We start from the raw sequence: 14,625 nt of genomic DNA, 5'->3' as shown, positions 1-14,625 counted from the left end.
TTTTAAATTGGATCTTCAACATATGGAGACCCATATCATTTTCAGAGCATTACTTATACCCATGATTAAATGTAAGAGTGTACATGAATTTCAGAGCAAAACATTTCATTTTGTAATAGCCATTTTTTAAGAATTAAAGAATATTTGGGTAATTACTTTCCTATGCTCTTCTCAATAATGAAAGTTAATTGCATTTGGATTAATTACGGGGCTGTGCACATTTTTCTGTTTATTAACTAAGTTCAATTTTATATCATTTATGATCAAACTGTGTTTTCATATAGGTTAGGTTACATAGCAAGGTAATTTGGTTTATTGTCACTCAGATTGTCTGTGACATGGTTGGGTCTTAAAAATGCTTTAGTTTTTCTAAATTTGAAATGTGAATAGGACATTTCTGCTTGGTCTGATGGATCAGTATGTTATCAACACAGATCTTTCTTCATAGTCATTTGGTTTCAGATATTATGCCATTCAGAATAAAAAAGGTTTGAAAAACATCTACTATTTCCTTATGAAAACCTTTTCTCTCTCACTTTCAGTCTTACATACGTATTTACTACTGATTCACAGCTGAGAGAATTAGTTTAAAGGAGAGTTTGAAAAGACACGCATTCTAACTTTGGATACCATAGGAATACATTAAAGGACTGTTATTGACTCCCACTGTGGTTTCCCATGGATAGAAATGGTTGTCTTCGACATCATGTTAATACTCTGGGAGTTGTGAGTCAAATATTAATCACAGGTACCTCTGTGAGTATCTACACGTGCTTCTAGGATTCCGGATGTACACAGGTTTCTAGGATTTGGAAACAGTGCAGCAAAAAGAACACAGTCTTGGAATTCAGAAGTCCTTCCTTTGTGGCAGATGGCTTCCACTAATATGCCCTGGGAAATTCACTGAATTTCTCCACGTTTGTCTCTCCACTTGTAAGAAAAGGAAGGGCTGATTTACGGATAGGACTTAAGAAATCAGCGCCAACTCTGAAGTCTTATGACATTGTGTTTATTATCACTGCACAAAGTTATTACAGAAGATAACCTCTTGTTGGTTTTTACCTGTAGAAATGTACATGAGGTCTTTTATTTTTTTAATTTAAGGAAAAAATCCATTTTCATAGTAATAAATTGACTGTTTAATAGGATATTGATGGGAATATATGATAACAGTATATCATGCAGAATGACCTATGCCATGACATAAATTTTCATATTTTTTCATGTATATATGAAAAAAATATATATATGTTTGTTTATTTTTGAGGGTGGGGAGGTGGGCAGTTTGGAAAGGGAGAAAGAGAATCTTAACTGGGCTCTATGCCCAGCACAGAGCCCAACACAGGAGTTAATCTTACGACCTTGAGATCATGACCTGAGCTGAAATCAAGAGTAGGAGGCCTAATAGACTGAGCCATCCTGGTACCTCCATGACAGCTTTTTCATCTCTGCTGTAAATAGTCACTTTTCTTAATAAGGATGAGCCATATGTTCTTTATTAAGTTCTATTGTTTGTTTATTTATATTTTGAGAGAGAGAGTATCTTAAGCAGGCTCGACACCCAGCATGGAGCCAAACGCAGGTTTCAATCTCATGACCCTAAGATCATGGCCTGAGCCAAAATAAGAGTCGGAAACTTAACCAACTGAACCATCCAGGTGCTCCTAAAATGTATCATTCCAAAAGCATACTGTTTGTATGAATTTGGCAATGACATATTTTTCATGGTTGATTTTGAGGATAAAAGATCATAACCTAATTTTTTATAAAAAATATAAAGAAGAATATATGAAATAATTTATAATCAATAAAGTCCTACAAAATTTTTACATTATTAATTATATGGTTACTCATAATAATTACTACTTAATAAGTATCTTCTAAATGCCAACCACTTTACTAAGAGCTTTACATTTAATCATCTCAACCACTCCTCTTTGAACTAGGTTTTATTATTTCCATTTTATAAATGATTAAACTGAGTTTAAAAAGGTTAAGGAGCTTACTATTAAGAAGTAGTGAGTGGCCTAGTCGAGATTTGCTACTAGGTTGGTTTCACTCCAGATCTCATGTTCTATTGACTCTTTTGCCTTAATGTTTGAATTAATATGAAAGAATTATACTGGTATGGCCAGCGCTATGCTAATGAATATTATTATCATTGATAATAATAATAAGAGTCAGGTACAATCTTAATGATCTTATTTATTTATTTACTTATTTTCCAATCTTAATAATTTTAAAGTTAGTACACATATCACATCAAGAATTCACTTTTTAGGGGTGCTTGGATGGCTCAGTTGTTAAGCATCTGCCTTCAGCTCAGGTCATGATCCCAGTGTCCTGGGATCGAGCCTTGCATCGAGCTCCCTGCTCAGCGGGAAGCCTGCTTCTCCCTCTCCCACTCCTCCTGCTTGTGTTCCCTCTCTCATTGTGTCTCTTTCTGTTGAATAAATAAATAAAATCTTCTTTTTAAAAATGAGTTCACTTTATACTACAGATATTTCTTTGGAAACACATTTTAAAAGGTAAATATAATAAGCAACCTATCATTAGGCAGGTATAGGTATAATATGGTGTAATAAATGACATGTACAACTAGAAGTGTTTGCTACTCCTGTTGAAGTCTGGAATGCTCTCCATTGTTTCAGAAAAGATACTGAAATGCTATTACTTGTGTTTATGGAAATTTTCTTAGTAAGACTCTTCTCAAATTACATATTTTCATCTGCTGCACACCTCCTTAGTCATCCCATTAAAGCAACTGTTGTCATATTTTAACAGCAAAAGACCCAAAACTATATCCATAGACGAAAATATGGAACCAAGTCCTACAGGAGATTTCTATCCGTCTCCGAATTCACCAGCTGCTGGAAGCCGAACATGGCACGAAAGAGATCAAGGTAAGCGATGAGGTGATTCCTCGGGGGACATCAGAGTAAGATGTCAGCTTGTTTCCGAAGTTTCCTTTAGTCAAAATTTCATCATTGAGTCAATACAGATCTTTTCTTCATAAAATGATGGCAGTAAAATTAGTTTGAAGATAATGTACTAGTCACATGTCACCACAGTTACAAAAATTCTCCCAGACAGAATGATCTCTTAGAACCCTCAATCACACATGTGACCATGTGTGTCTGCTTTCATTGGCCAGTTTGCAGCCAAACCACAAATTGTGGCTCCCATTAGATCAGTCTGCTACTCTGTATGGGTGTTTCAGGGAGGACCCACCCTTATAACAGGTTGCAGGAGACATTTACTAACTGTTCCCATCTAAAGGAAGACATAATTCCCTTTGGAAGTAGGTACAGCCTAAACAATAAATTCAAGTGTAATGTCACAGACATCACGTCTAAGTCAGTCTGGTTGTTCCTTCTAGGTGAAACTATGACCCAGTTGTAGGGCGGCCTTGGGGGAAAAAATATCACTCCATAGGTATTATTTGGCTCTCTAAATCTAAACTTTTAGCTCTTTTTGGTTCTTGAAGTCTGTCAGGTTAAATACATTTCATCAGACATCCTCTTGCCTTTTTGCTGCAACTAGCAGGAGATTAGTAAGCACAGAAATAAAAAAAATATTAACTAACTGCAGTGTCTTGTTGGTATGTCTATGTGCAAATACGATTTATATCAACAGCAAAAAAAAAATTGAAAATTGTCTTTTAAATCAAATTTTACAGTTTACTAAAAATGTAAAAAGAAAAATCTCTTTATCAATGGTTTTTTAGCCCATGACTTGAGTCTATGTTTCTAAGGCTGGGGAGCAGTACACTAGGTTATCTCAGGAGGCAGATAACCGAAGCATAGCAGTTCAAGCCCAAATCAGTTCCTTACTTAGGACATGTTTACACATCTGCAGTAGGGCACCTGGGTGAAGGGGGCACCGGGTGGTTCAGTGGTTAAGCAACTGACTCCAGATCTCAGCTCAGGTCTTGATCTCAAGGTGGTGAGTTGAAGCCCTGTGTTGGGTTCCACGCTGGGTGTGGCACCTTCTTAAAAAGAGATATTCTACTAGGAAAAAAAAAAAATAGTGAAAAATCTTCCTGGAGGAATTGGACTTTGAGTCCAGTGGGTCTCCTCTAGCGTGGTGAGACTTTTTAACTGGTAAAGAAGGGAGCAGAGTTGTCAGAGAGAAAACCATAGCCAAAGGCAGTGTAAGTTTCATAGCGGCTATGTTGGACACTGAGGCTGGGTTCTCTCTGTGTAAGGAAGTTGGGAGAGGTGATGGGTCATTTTGTGGAAGGATCTGAAAATCAGCTGGAAGAGTTTTGGCTCTGAGATGACCTCCCCCCACCCAACCCCTGGCCTTTCCAAATCTATTCTTCAAACGGTAGACAAAATCTCTATAAAACATAGTAACAGTGTATTACTCCTTTGCTTAAATCTTTCAGTAATTTCCCACTCCTCTTAGAAGAAAATCAGAATCCTCTCATATGAGGGGCAGGCCGTGTTCCTTGCTGCTGTTTTCTGCACTTTAGCTTGTTGCTTTGTTAATATTTGGGAAGGCAGAACCCAAGACCTTACTCTCACCCACACCCTCTGGGATTATCCTCTGCTAACTCTTCATCTCAAAAATTGGGGGGCATCTTCTAAGCCCCAGCCTAAATTGAGGAATTTCGATCTAAATTCGGTCTTCCTGTTTTCCTCTCCTGACACCCAGTAGTGTTCCTTCATTGTTCTCATAATAAATAGTTATGTACTTGTTTGCGGGGTTCATTGTCTAAACCCATCTGCACTATGAAGGCAGGGACCTTATGGATTTGGCTATTATGTAACAGCACCCTGGTGCATAGTAGGGGCATAAAAGTTATTTTTTGGACAAATGAAACATTGATAGGCAGAATATCAGTCTCATTCGTGAAGGCGAGAACTTTCACCAGACTTGCAGAAGTAAGAATGAAAACCAAACCTTCGACGCTTTCTATTTTATTGCTTGTTTAACTTGCATTGTCAGTTTGTTTTAAACAAAGCCATATTTTCCTCTGGAGAAAATTATTCTGGAAAAGATTCTAATGGTAATAATAATAACACTGTGAATGTGTGGGAACGGGTGTGTTGTTCAGAAGTGTAGGTGTTCTTTATTATAGAGAGTGTCACTTTGTAGAAATTGATTCCTCTTTCAGCCTTTTGAGTAAAGGCAATCTCAAATCATATTATAAAACATTTTTGAAAAGTAGAAGGGAAACTGTCATTCTTTCTCTTTGTAAAATCGTCGTATTGTCTTGGTGATTTTCTTTTGTCAAGATGACTAGAATTACTGGAGAAGTCTGTGAGGGCATATTTTATTAAGAGTCAGGAAGAATGCTCCATTCTCAAGTGTGCTTAAAAAAACTCTGTCACTTTAATTTTCAAGACCCTGAAGACTTTGTAATGTGCACAATAAGCCATTGTGGGAAGAAGTCTTGCACTACAATAAAAAAATGAGGGACGTACAGTACTATCTTTATAAATTTGCTAAGCCAGATGCCATCCTTTTGTTCTTAGAAAATTACTTTTTTTAAAATTTGGAAAATAAAATGCCCCATGGTTGTTCTTGTCTGTCTTCACATGTTCTTCAGACACACTTGGCTGTCACAAAGGGGTTCTAAAGGGCATGTTGAGTTTCACTCGATATTTGTAATAGCTTTGGTACGTGTCTTATACTTGTTTCTCCCACAAAGCCCTGTACTAAATTGGTAATCAATAACTACTTATCGGTTGATTAAAATATGCTTCTTTTTATAACTGGCAGAAGTGTTTAAAATTTACCATTAATTATTTCCCGGGTATGCCTTATTCTGATAGTGTTGACTTTGCATTAAAATCTACTTTTGCCATAGCCCTTAGCAACACTGATTTTTGAAATTGAAGAACCAAAGATAGCAAAATTATGGACAATATGGGGCATTCTACTTTTCCTTATAATCTGAAACACCAACTTAAGCCACAGAGATTTTGTTTCCAACTAGGCTAAAATAAAGGAGATAAGATAGCCAAACTAATATATTCATTCTATTTTCAAAAGTAATTAGGCAAATTTTTAACACAAAATCTGGGTTCATGTAATGACAAATATTTATGGTGCCTTTTTAAAATTTATGTACCTTTTAATAATTTAATTGAAAGAGTATCTTTAAAAAAAAGATTTTATTTATTTATTTGACAGAGACAGAGATCACAAGTAGGCAGAGAGGCAGTCAGAGAGAGAGGGGGAACCAGGCTCCCTGCTGAGCCTGAGACCATGACCTGAGCCGAAGGCAGAGGCTTAATTCACCCAGCCACCCAGGTGCCCAGAAAAAGTATCTTTATTTTAGGGTATTATAAACATAATTAGTTATCTTCATATGTTCGCTTCTTGTTTTCTGTTTTTTTCCCATAACGCAGAAAAATTACGATGTCCTGGTCATAAAAGAATTACAATTTCTAATTTTGCAGAATAAAGACATGAACATTTTAAGACTGAACATTATGTAATAGCATTAAACATTTGGTAGGAATCTGTATAATTTGCTTACGTTTCTCCTGATGTGTAGTGAGGGAAATTAAATTTATCAACATCCACATTATGTAATACCCACATTTTTATTTGTGTTGTTTTACACATAGAGAAGGGAAAGAAACAGGAAACTGGCCACTAACAAAGGACTGTATAGTCACTGTTCTATTCCTTTCTTAGATTCAGGAGTATTTTTTCCTCCTTAATGTTTTCTATGAATTTCCTAGTCTTAAACTTCCTGACTGCTTCTACTTCTATTGAAAACTTTGGGTTTTTTGGATACAGTGTTCCACCATTTTCAATTTTAATGGTTAAATTAATAGAACCCGATGAGCTTATCCGTGTGCATGCTGACAATATCCTTTATTCCAAGACCACGGAAAAAACACCATCTGAGACCTGTACCTTTATTTTTTCCCACCTGAGACTCAATTTCTAGTTGGTATGCTTTTCTCGAAATCATCAGAGTACTTCTTTGTAATTTATGAAAAAAGAGGAAAAATAAGAAGTAGGTCTTTGGGGCACCTGGGTGGCTCAGTGGTTGGGCCTCTGCCTTCGGCTCAGGTCATGATCTCAGGGTCCTGGGATCGAGTCCCACATCGGACTCTCTGCTCTGCAGGGAGCCTGCTTCTTCCTCTCTCTCTCTCTGCTTGCCTGTCTGCCCACTTGTGATCTCTCTCTGTCAGATAAATAAAAAAAATCTTTAAAAAAAAAAAAAAAAGAAGTAGGTCTTTGTTTTCCTCCAATTCAAATTACTTTTTGGGACTAAATCTTGTTGTATGTTAATGCCTAGGAATTTCACAGACTGACAGATGGTATGCTTGGGCATTTGAAGCAGTGCTGTATCAATATCAGCACCTTTCACTGCTGGTTCATCTAGGCTTGCATCTAAGGCTCCCGAAACTCTATTTAATAGACATTTATGATACAGTAAATATATTTGTCGTATACAGCTGGGCTTTTAAATGGAAAATTTAGCAGCTTCTCAGTCTGATGAATATTTAAACAACTTGTAATCTTAGTTTTATAAAATGTAAATTCAAAAAGACTTTGTATGCAGTAAAATTTTATTAATTCCTACACATTTAGGATTTGGGATCATTGGAGTCAATTAACATTTATCAAATGCCTATTATTTGCCAGGAAGCTTTCTAGGCATTGGGCACTAAATATGAATAAATTAAATTTCCAGCCCTTGACCTGCTGAGCAGAAAAATATTTTTTTTTACTATTTATGAATAAAGGTTCTTAACAGAGAATAAATCATGTAAGCCAGACTAGGAGGGGACTGTCTCCATGCTTCAGAACTAGCTTACTTTTAAGCACTATGAGAAGTAAATCTTTACGTAAAAATCAATGAATTGGTATGTTACCACAAACTGGCACTACTTAGAGGTATATTGGTATGTAGTTACAATTTTAAGGGTAGTTTAGAAATGCACACTGGACTGACTCTCAAATAACCAATATTTAGGAATCATGTTATAATTGCTGTGAGTACTAGGAAATAATGCTAACACTAATTTTTAAAAAATATACAGTTCTGTCACATAAATAAGTCTCTTCCATTAGTCTTTTGAAATTATAATAGATTTCTGAGCCCTAAAGGTTTCTTTCTAATAATTTTTCAATATTCTCATTCAATATTCATTTTTCAAATATTCTCATTAGTAATATAGTTTTAGATGTTGGGCTCAATGTCAGTTTGCACTTGGTAGCGTTCTATGAGGATACAATGTTAAATAGCCAATGAATTAAACCAAAAGTCTCCAGGGAACACAGGCTAGAGAATAATAGTGCTGGCCCAGCATCATGAGTTCAACCAGGCACAGGAAACTTAGTGATGGAACCAGTATCAGAGACCAGCATTTCTTAGTGTGAGTTTAAGGAATGTTACTCAGCACGCAAGACACAAGAGGATTCAGCTGGGTTTGGAAAATTCTATCTGAATGAAAATGTAAACTTTTTTCTTTTATTATTGAATTTGTAGAATGTTTAATATCCTATTGGGTGCCATCAGTGTGACTCTCCATGAGTGGAAATTGCCTGATTGCGTTTAAGTTTGTGACTTTAGGGCCTCTTTTTTTCCTTTTTTTTCCATTCAAGAATCCATAAGGAGGAAAGTTCTAGGTTCAAATTTTGGAAAACAGTGTTCTAGCCCAAACTACAGTCTGACAATTGATAGAATCTCAAGATGTCTGTAGAAACATAGGAGCTGGGCAAATGAGCAGCTTTTACAAATAGTTGAATAACCACTGTCTGGGAGTTACTCACATTAAATGAAGTCCTAGCAAATGGCAAGGCAAATGCTTAGTAATCTTCCTGGAAGAATTTTTAAGCCCCCTTTGGGACCCAGAGAGAACACCAACAATTCCTTACATTCTTAAGGTTTGTATCACAAGGATTAAATGTCAAATGTTCAAATATCAAATTTTGAGCCAGACAAAATCAGAGATGCAAGTGCTTTTGATGAATACATGCAAAGAAATGGTTTGAATTTAACATTTAATCACAATTTTTAAGTTTTGTGGGTTTTTTTTTTTTTGTTTAACCTATTATTGAACATATCGAAAGTGAACGATTTACAGTTCTGCCAAACTTTCTGTGAACCTCTCCATGCATCATGATGCCACTGGAGATCGAACTCCAAGAGTGTTTTTGTCATAGCGTATTTCATTTTCTTTAGCTACACTGCTGTAGTTGAAAAGTCACAACAGGAGCATCCTTCAGACAGAGAGGAAAACAATAAATTATTGGTGAAAACTTTCGTCAGAATTCCTCACATTTGCCTACTAACTAACAGAAGCCTTTGTTCCTTTCGTGCGTTTTAACCAGGAAGAACATTTTGGATGGGGCAAACCTACGTCCATGTTAGAAGGACCAAGACTACTTAGTAGGGGAAAATTATATTCCTATTTCAGTGCTCTGGAGACTTCATGATTTGAAAATGTAGGGGCCCCTGGGTGGCTTGGTTGTTAAGCGTCTGCCTTTGTTTGGCTCAGGTCATGATTCCAGGGTCCTGGGATCGAGTCCCACATCTGGCTCCCTGCTCAGCAGGAAGGCTGCTTCTCTCTCTCCCACTCTCCCTGCTTGTGTTCCCTCTCTTGCTCTCTCTCTCAGTCTCTGTCAAATAAATACATAAAATCTTTAAAAAAAATGTAGCATTTTGCAGAAAAACCACAATGGATAATGAGTTTGAAAAAATAACAGCTTGCTATTAATGCTGGATCTCTAGATTGATAGAACACAGCCTAAAATAGGAAAGTGAAAAACCCATGGGAGACAGTGTACTTCAGTATAAAAGCGTGCCATGCAAAGTTTCTTGGAGTGGTAAAAGATTTTATTTCTAACCCTTTTATACATTGATGTCATGTTTAAGTTTATTTCGAAGTAGTTTAGAAAATCAGTTTCTTTTGAGTGACTGTATGATGAATATCGTATACACTAAGAGATTGATTTTTCAGAGATAGAACACAGATTATTAGAACATTGAGCAGAATGCGGTTCAGGCTCCTTATTTTACACAGCTAACCAGGCTAAGGATCCATAAGGGTCTGTCTTGTCTAATGCCTCCAGATGATGAATAGCAGAGCCAAGGTCTTCTTTTTCAAAAGCTGTTTTTTCCCCCATGTTATCCTGCAACCCATCTAGAGAATAAATATGTATGTAGGGAGAAATGGAGAAATAGGAAAATTTGAATACTGGCAGATAGACAGTTTTCTATGGATTTTCATGAATCTGTTAGCTCTTTGGAACTAAAATGGGATCATAGAGGTGATTTTGTGATTTTGTGATTTTTCAACTAGTTTTCAGAGTTCCGGAAGAATTGTCAAAACAAAATTTTGAGATAGTAAAATGTATATCTGCTTTAAAAAAAAAAAACACCTCTTAATCTTAGTGTCATGATTAAAACTTTTAGAACTAAAAAAAAAAAAACCGAGAAAAAACTGAATCTATGAGTGCCTGAGATAGATAATTGTGGAGAAGAGCTTTGGATTGAATGTTTAAGCCTAATGTTTTAAAAGCTTTTTTGTTATGGAAAATGTTAAAGCAGAGAGCATCATAAAGTGAATTTGAATGTGCCCAGCTTTAAACTGTTATCAACATTTTGCCAATCTTACTGCATTTACTATCTGTCAGTTTTTTGAAGTTTCCTTAAAAGTAAATCCCAGACATTATGTCATTTTACTTATAAATAAAATACTTCTAAGTATTTCTAATAGACAGCAGCTTTTATTTTTAACACAACCCCAATACTATTATCAGTGTAACAGACATGACAATAATTCCTTAATACCACCTAATATATATTCCATGTTCAGATGCCCCAGAATATCTTATGGGCCGTTTTGTTTCAATGAGGATCCCAAATGGTCCATTTACTGTATTTGTGTTTTCAGCCCTTTTTTAACCTATGATAGTTATAGTAACTATTTTTCTTTATTAATTATTTTTGCAGTAACCCCTTTTTCTGTGTCATTTATTTGTTGAAGGAACCGCAGATATTTAAAATCTTTGTGCAGTAAGTACCTCTAAGTGAGGAAAGCCAGATCCTCTTGCCATTTGTGGCTATCATTTATTGAGCACGTACTACCCTTGAGGGCTGGGCCAAGACTTCACATGTATTTTGCTTTGCAACCCTATTAAAAAAAAAATTAGCAGTTCATTAAACTAATCACTACAGTGATTAAGAGATTTGACATAAATCACACAGTAGCAGAGGTAGAATGGGAACACTTGTTCATTTAGCTATAGAACCCATACTACACGCACTGCCTTCCAACAAGTCATTGTGATGTGATTTGTAAAGTAGTTATAAAACCTCTATTATGGGGACGCTTGGGTGGCTCAGTTGGTTAAGCAGCTGCCTTCGGCTCAGGTCATGATCCCAGCGTTCTGGGATCGAGTCCCACATCGGGCTCCTTGTTTGGCGGGGAGCCTGCTTCTCCCTCTGCCTCTGCCTGCCATTCTGTCTGCCTGTGCTCGCTCGCTCTCCTCTCTCTCTGACAAATAAATAAAATCTTTAAAAAAAAAAAAAAAAAACCTCTATTATGGCTTCCCCCCCACCACCAGTGTATGAAACTTAAATACAGATAAATGCACATTACATCAGAAGGGTTCATGGACTCCAGGGATTCACGAGTGCTGTCCTTGGACTGGACTCATGTTAAGAATCTCATTTCCATTTAATACTGACATATTGTTAATAAAGTCCTGAAGTCTTGGGGCACCTGGCTGGTTCAGTTGATAAAGCATGTGACTCTTGATCTTGGGATCATCTGTTCAAGCCCCGTGTTGGGCCCAGAGCTTACTTAAAGAAAAAAAAAAAAAAAGGAAATAAGATAAAAATAAAGAAATAATCCTAAAGTCTTGAATATCATATATAAATATATGTGATATATATAAATATATATGATATATAAATATATAAGTGATATATGATACATATAGATATATGTGATATATGATATATATAAATACATATATGAAAAATATATAATAAATAAATATATATAATAGTTCTGTTTTTAGTTTTTGCTTTATGCTTAAAGCACTATAATGGAAAGTCCAAGTACTAGTGTGGCCTCAGACAAATACACTTAATTTCAGTAAATTTTGAGTTTTCTCATCTGTAAAATAACAGAGTTGAATACTAAAGTCCCTTCAGGTCCAAAACTCTAGATTTTAAATTACCTGAATCAAAGAATTTTTAGATCTCCAGTTACTTGAGTCTTTAAGCTCTCATTAACATGGCTCTTTTTTGAAAATTCAGAAAGTTTTCCGATTCCTAATTTTTTTTTTTAAAGATTTTATTTATTTGACAGGCAGAGATTACAAGTAGGCAGAGAGACAGGCAGAGAAAGAGAAGGAAGCAGGTTCCCTGCTGAGCAGAGAGCCAGATGCGGGGCTCAATCCCAGGACCCTGGGATCATGACCTGAGCCAAAGGTAGAGGCTTTAACCCACTGAGCCACCCAGGCGCCCCCGATTCCTAATTTTTAAAAAATGTTTATTTTCAATACTCTCTTTGAATAATGCAATAATTGGGCTGTTTATGTGCTTGGAGGCACCATATGTTTTGTATAGCTGAGGAATGTGCAGCTCTTAAAAATACATGTCCTGTCCTGCGCCATCCTGGTACAACAAATGATTGATAGAGATTGAGTTATTATAACAGAACCTTGTTATGGGATCAGTGTCTCCTACTTTGAAAATAAATGACTCAGCCAGACGGCAACATTTATTTTCTCTAAATGACTAGGGATGTAGCAATAGGAGACCATTATCCTGTGACAATATTCTGTTTCATTGACATTATCTCACAAATGTAATTGGTCCATTACTAAATAGAGGTTTTGTTACTGATCAATTTCACGTGATTTCTAAAACCATTAAGATAATAAATATGCCATCATAGTAATTTCATTGACAGAATGTTCTTTTTTTCTTCATTTACATTTGTTAGAGGAAAAGTATAGATTTAGGTTGAACTTAAACACTACAATTTATACCGGTTTTGACTACTTTTCCATTAAGAGAAATAGAATATTGTGCAAAGTAATCATATTTGCATCGAGCTGCTGAACTAACGACCTTAACATTTTCGTGATTTTTTTCCTCTACCATACTAAACCACATCAAATCATAATTGTTCCTAAGCAATTAGTTTACTACCTCAATTTAATGATTTTATTTGAAATAAGTTCCAGATCATTTCTAGGACTTTCCTGTAAATCCACTAAAGTAACACATCAGTTAAATCAACCCTAACCGTTACCAGCACGGATAATAACAGCATTAGTAACAACAGAAACCTTGAGATGTCTTGTAGCATAAATGTTTCTAAATGCATGGCTTTTCCCCAAATGTTCTCCTCTAAAATCTCATCTGTAATCTTGTTAAATTAGAACTCTTCCAGTATCTTTCTGACTTTTACAGTTAAGGTTACGGTATTGATTTTATTTTATAGTCCATGGCTCTCAGATGCTTAACACTAATAAGCCTCTATAACCAAGAGGTTTTCCCCAGAGGCATAGTGAATAGCAGCTACTTACCTATGCCAATATTTAATAAGCGACTAAAATATACTCCAAACCCTGCATAATCATGGGGTGTTTTTCCTTCTTTCAAATGAGGTTTTCTGACATTACTCAAGACACTTTGTCATTGTCTGTCTGTTAAAATGAAATTGCTTAATGGACAAAAGCATTTTGAAGTGTTTTTAAAAAGCAGTTTTCATTTATTCAGTATTTACTCTTTTAGCACTGTTGTTCATTATTCAAAGGTTTTTTTGTTTTTCCTTCTTTTTCTTTTTTTAATGTCTCAGGAAGGTGTTTGTGAGCTTCAAAGGGGTTTGAGTTTTAACTTTGTATTGGGTGTAGGTGTAGCCTGGAGACTTTTTTTTTTTTTTCCCCCTTTGGAGAGAGGTGATAAATAGAGACTTGTAGTAACATGCAGCTTACTGTGCTTGGATTGAAATACACAATAGAGAGAGGTTTAAACTATCACGAATGTTTTAGACTGCTGAAGAATACAGTAATATGCACAAGTGGAGTTAAGATTAAATAACTCAATGATTAAAGTAAGAATTTTCATTTATTTAACACGAAGTCTACCATATTTTCTCCTTTAAAAAAAGAACTGATTTCATTTAAAAGAAAGATTGAAAAATTTAATTGAAGATGCTATCTTATCTCTCCTTAACGTAGCTTGCCGTTTTTTGGAGTTATTTTAGAGTGTCATAAATGTAAATATATATATATATATATACATATATATATATATATATATGGAGATACTTTCTTAACATGGCAGCTAATTATTTTTTTGAATCATCTGGCATCATCATGAAACTACTGTAGTGGGATTAAGTCCATATGTCTTGTCATAACATTCCGAGCTTTTTGTTAACTTGGAGCGTGTGGGAAGGACTTACTCGCATTTGCCACACAATCATAAAATTTTACATCTAGAAGAGTCTTTAGAAACAGATATTCAGATATTCTCTATTCTTCACTTGTGTTCTCAAAAATACACTGTTTTGCCTTTAGCCAACTAAATTGCAAATGTTACATTTAAGCATTTCATTGTATACTTTCGAAACATCGAATTCTTAAGACCAATAAGGCATTTCCTTACTTTAAGAAGGAGAT

General features: G+C 35.5%; 1 protein-coding gene across 7 annotated transcripts in view; it reads left to right on the top strand.

Annotated features, from left to right (window-relative positions):
- NFIB (nuclear factor I B) overlaps window positions 1–14,625 on the top strand; it is a 233,567-nt gene that overhangs the window by 167,352 nt on the left and 51,590 nt on the right. For all 7 annotated transcript variants that reach the window (XM_047701107.1, XM_047701113.1, XM_047701112.1 and 4 more), the window contains exon 6: window positions 2,785–2,903. In XM_047701107.1, coding sequence (XP_047557063.1) covers window positions 2,785–2,903 — 119 coding nt within the window. The remainder of the gene's footprint in view (window positions 1–2,784; window positions 2,904–14,625) is intronic.

This window comes from Lutra lutra, chromosome 13, assembly GCF_902655055.1.
Source record: "Lutra lutra chromosome 13, mLutLut1.2, whole genome shotgun sequence".
Classification (NCBI taxonomy): domain Eukaryota; kingdom Metazoa; phylum Chordata; class Mammalia; order Carnivora; family Mustelidae; genus Lutra; species Lutra lutra.
This window is presented reverse-complemented; position numbering and strand designations above follow the sequence as displayed.